This window comes from Cyprinodon variegatus, unplaced genomic scaffold (genome assembly GCF_000732505.1).
Source record: "Cyprinodon variegatus isolate N-32 unplaced genomic scaffold, C_variegatus-1.0 Scaffold691, whole genome shotgun sequence".
Classification (NCBI taxonomy): domain Eukaryota; kingdom Metazoa; phylum Chordata; class Actinopteri; order Cyprinodontiformes; family Cyprinodontidae; genus Cyprinodon; species Cyprinodon variegatus.
Genome location: NW_015151144.1, coordinates 390,487 through 394,480, shown reverse-complemented (window position 1 = coordinate 394,480; position 3,994 = coordinate 390,487). Strand labels below are relative to the sequence as shown.

The 3,994-nt window shown below is 39.4% G+C and overlaps 1 protein-coding gene across 1 annotated transcript; it reads left to right on the top strand.

The window, feature by feature from the left end:
• Positions 1-517: 517 nt before the first annotated feature.
• Positions 518-2,218, top strand: olig2 (oligodendrocyte lineage transcription factor 2). Its single transcript, XM_015394527.1, has 2 exons — positions 518-606; positions 871-2,218. The coding sequence occupies exon 2, from the start codon at positions 893-895 to the stop codon at positions 1,712-1,714; it is 822 nt and encodes a 273-aa protein (XP_015250013.1). The 5' UTR covers positions 518-606; positions 871-892; the 3' UTR covers positions 1,715-2,218.
• Positions 2,219-3,994: the final 1,776 nt, after the last annotated feature.

Here is a 3,994-nt window from a genome sequence, read left to right as displayed (position 1 = left end):
AAACTATTTTAGTCAATAAAGGCCAAAATAACAAACTTTTCAATATTAGGATAATGATTTATTACAGATTGAAATAAATATTTAATTTCTGTTAAGTAGGGAGAGTTTATTCTAATATCCATTTATTGTATTATTATTCTTTGTCCACAAATGCGTACTCAAATAAAAATAATTTAGCAATTTTAGCAATTTTTATCATTTTATAAAGCGATTAAGTACTTCCATAAAAAAATAGTGATTTTCTAATTGGGTTTTATTCAAAGAGTTTTTAATCAATAAAACATATTAACAGCAGCGGGCCATGTTGGCAGGAGTGTGTCAGATTTCACTTAATACCGGCTCTGTGTTGGTAATTACATCAGGCTCCTCACCCCCCTCCTCCCCCGCTTCTAATAACCCGCCTCCCTTCTCGGCTCTGATTGGTCAGCGGGAGGCCGCCGGGACAGAAGCTGCGTTGCCCCGGTGACCCGGCCTCTGCTCGCCCCATCCCTGCTATAAAAGCCAGCTGCAGCTCGCATGCGCGCCTGATAGGCTGTCAGAAGCGATTTGGAGTAACAGGTGGATCTAACTGCAAACACTCACCATCATTGCGCTTGGATAAACTTGGTAGGTGTTTTTATTTATTTGGTTTGTAATAATTCATTTTTATGGCTGAGTTCAAGGCCGTTTTAATTTATTAATCGGTGTAATTCCATTGGAAAACCATTCAAATAATTTTATAAACAATAATGAGGGCCTAATTAGCTATGGAATGATTAAAGTAATTAAAAACGTCTTTGTTTTTTAATACAAACTATAATATTTATTTATTTGATTGAATCTGGGGATACAGTTTTGAGTCCATTAAGTGAAAAGTTTCTGTCTTCGCAGAGCATCGTGTAGGATCTGCACCATGGATTCAGACACAAGCAGAGTCTCAAGCAGACCGTCATCGCCAGAGGTGGACGACATCTTCATGGCCACCCTGAAGAAATCCGTCCACGGCTTCTCTGGCGCCGTGTCCTCCACGCAGAGCGACTCTCCGTCAGAGATCCCGGGTCTGCGCGGCCTCTCCGCGGCCGACGAAGAGGCGCTGGCGCTGCGCATGGCCTCCAAGAAGGACCGCAAACTGCTGTCGGAAAACGAGCTCCAGGCCATCCGCTTGAAGATCAACAGCCGCGAGAGGAAACGGATGCATGACCTGAACGTGGCCATGGACGGGCTGCGGGAGGTCATGCCCTACGCGCACGGACCGTCGGTGCGTAAGCTCTCCAAAATCGCCACCCTGCTCCTGGCGAGAAACTACATCCTGATGCTCAGCAATTCCCTGGAGGAGATGAAGCGTCTAGTGAGCGAGATCTACGGCAGCACTGGGCACCATGGAGGCTTCCACCCGTCGGCTTGTGGGACTATGACGCACGCCGGGGCCTTGCCGGGACACCCGGCGGCTTCCCACGCCTCCCACCCGGCAGTGCACCACCCGCTCCTCCCTCCTCCTGCCGTCTCCACCGCCTCCCTTTCTGCTCCCGGGATTTCGGCCGTCACATCGGTCAGACCCCACCATGGACTCCTCAAAGCGCCCGCGGCAGGTGCAGCCCCCCTGGGCAGCAGCTTCCAGCACTGGGGCGTCGGCACCGGGATGCCCTGTCCGTGCAGCATGTGCCAAGTCCCGCCTCCGCATGTGTCCAGCATGAGCTCCGTAACCATGCCGAGGCTGGCGAGCGACTCCAAATGACTCTGAACTCAGCTGAACTTTTTACAGACTCACATTTTTTTATTTATCCCTGTCGCTCAGACCGATGCGTAATAAAGAGCTCGTATCAACCTCCTCTGGATTTGCAAATTTTGCAACTAACTTAGTATTTGACTGTAGTTAATCTCAAATGTGACGGATATTTATGCACAGAGCTTCTAAAGCGCAACAATATCTTAGGGCCCAGAATTAAGACCATTTTTCCTGATCTCAAATGAAAGCAACAAGTTGCAGTTTGTAACTGTAAATATGTAGATGGATTATTGTCTTTAAATAGTTTCAGATGTTATATATTAGAGTCTCGTTACTGTGGTTCCCCTGTCTGTTGATTCCATGTTGCACCTGCTTCATACATTTTATCCGTCTTTGTTCTTCTCTCCCCAGTGCCCGACTCAAGCAGTGACAACTTGTTTATTTTTTTAAATGTAAAAAATAAATAAATAAAGGAAAAATGATATTTATTTACTTATTTGGGTGAAAATGTCGGAAAAAAATCCCTTGTTGTTTTGGGGTTTTTATAATGTGAAACAATAAAGACAATAAAAACATGTGAATAATGTTGTTGGTAAATTTCCTTTAATTACATTTTTTTTCTCTTCTTTTTACTTTGATTTTACATAATTATATAAAGAGGATCTGAATTAATTATTTAAAGTAAAGTTAAAATACACAAAAGTGTAATATTCCTTTGGTTTTAAGAGACAAATGAAATATAAAAAAATAAATAGAAACGTTAATTATAAATACAAAAAAATTAAACATAATGAAAATACATATTATTGTTTCTGTAATCAATAGAAAAGTGTAGAAACTGATGGAAATTATATCTGCAAATTTGAGTGACAATTTTACTAAATAATTTAAGAAAATTCTTTCTCTCGCATCTATTCATACAATATACTAATATTCAACAAGCCTATATATAGGCATGTATTCATATAATATAATAATGTTTAACAATTGGAGATATATTGTATTCATTTATTAGTATTTACATGTTTTGGTGCTGAATTTAAACTCCTTAGTCATTAGTCTAAGCCAGGATTCTTAGGTCCAGATCCTTATTAAACCTAATTGTTTAGAACTTTTGAAGTTTGACATGAACATGTCAGCATAGGGAAAAAATAGCTCATCTGTTATAAAGGTTTCACCAAACCCTTAAAAAACAAACAAACAAAAAAAACTACAAGAAAAGAACTACAAAAAACTGTTTCTATTCTGCAGCAGCGCCCAGAGTCTACCTCTTTACAAATTATAAAAGCACCGAAAGCCTCTATTGGCAGAGAGGCCAGTAATAAGCAAAGGCCGTTAGACTTTAGGAAAATCAAGCAGCTGCAGAGCAGATTGTGCATGCTGTAGCAATATTTTCCAAAAGCTTTTGAAGCTGGAACAATAAGATCTAAATTCCTGAATATTCATGCATTGATTTGTTTATTCGTCTCATTACTGGAATTGAATTATTCAAAGTCCTTCATTTTTTTGTAGGACGTTTGCGAGAGGGAGAGGCCATTTTGGTGTGGTGCAACAAACACACTCTTTACCTGAAAAACCTGTAAGAATTCCTTAATTTTGAAAGTTAAGAAAATAAATATTATTCTTTTAAGTAAATAATTTCAACAACTCAAATTGATAGTTAATGACAATAAGCTTCACCTCAAGAGACATCTCTCAGTTTAATTACCTAATCTGCAGCCATTTACTCATTCATAGTTATACCTCATTAGAAACGACCAGTTCATTAGGAAATATTAATAGCTTTGATTCTGCAACAATCTCAGTGTGCCAGCAGGAAATATAGCTAAAAGGGAGGCAGATGAATATTTGAGTATTTATTGTGTTTGTTCTACAGAATTAACAATATTCTTTTATGTTTTAACTCTTTGTCTACTTTTGGTAAAATGCTTCCATTTTCAAACAAAATACTGACTTAAATGATAAAATACAGAAAACGATCATATATATCTGATAACAAATTTTTTGGAGACCTTTTTTTCCTCTTTGTCATCACAGTAAATGTTATGGATGCAAAGCAGCAGCAGTGCTCAGTTGAGGAGAAACTTAAAGTGCAGTCGAAAAAGATCCCAGAAAGTAAAGAGGACCGTCTTTGAAACTGCTGCTACACTGCTGCTGTGCGGACTAACTGGTAGCAGAATTAACTCTGTGGCCATGATTCTGCAAACAATCGAGGTTTTGTCTTTTTCTGTTATACGGCATACCCATATTATTTTAGAATATAAAGGCAACAGTATGCCCAATACGTCT

Excerpts from the sequence above, each read along its gene's own strand:
- olig2 (XM_015394527.1), top strand. The coding sequence starts at position 893 with ATGGATTCAGACACAAGCAGAGTCTCAAGCAGACCGTCATCGCCAGAG.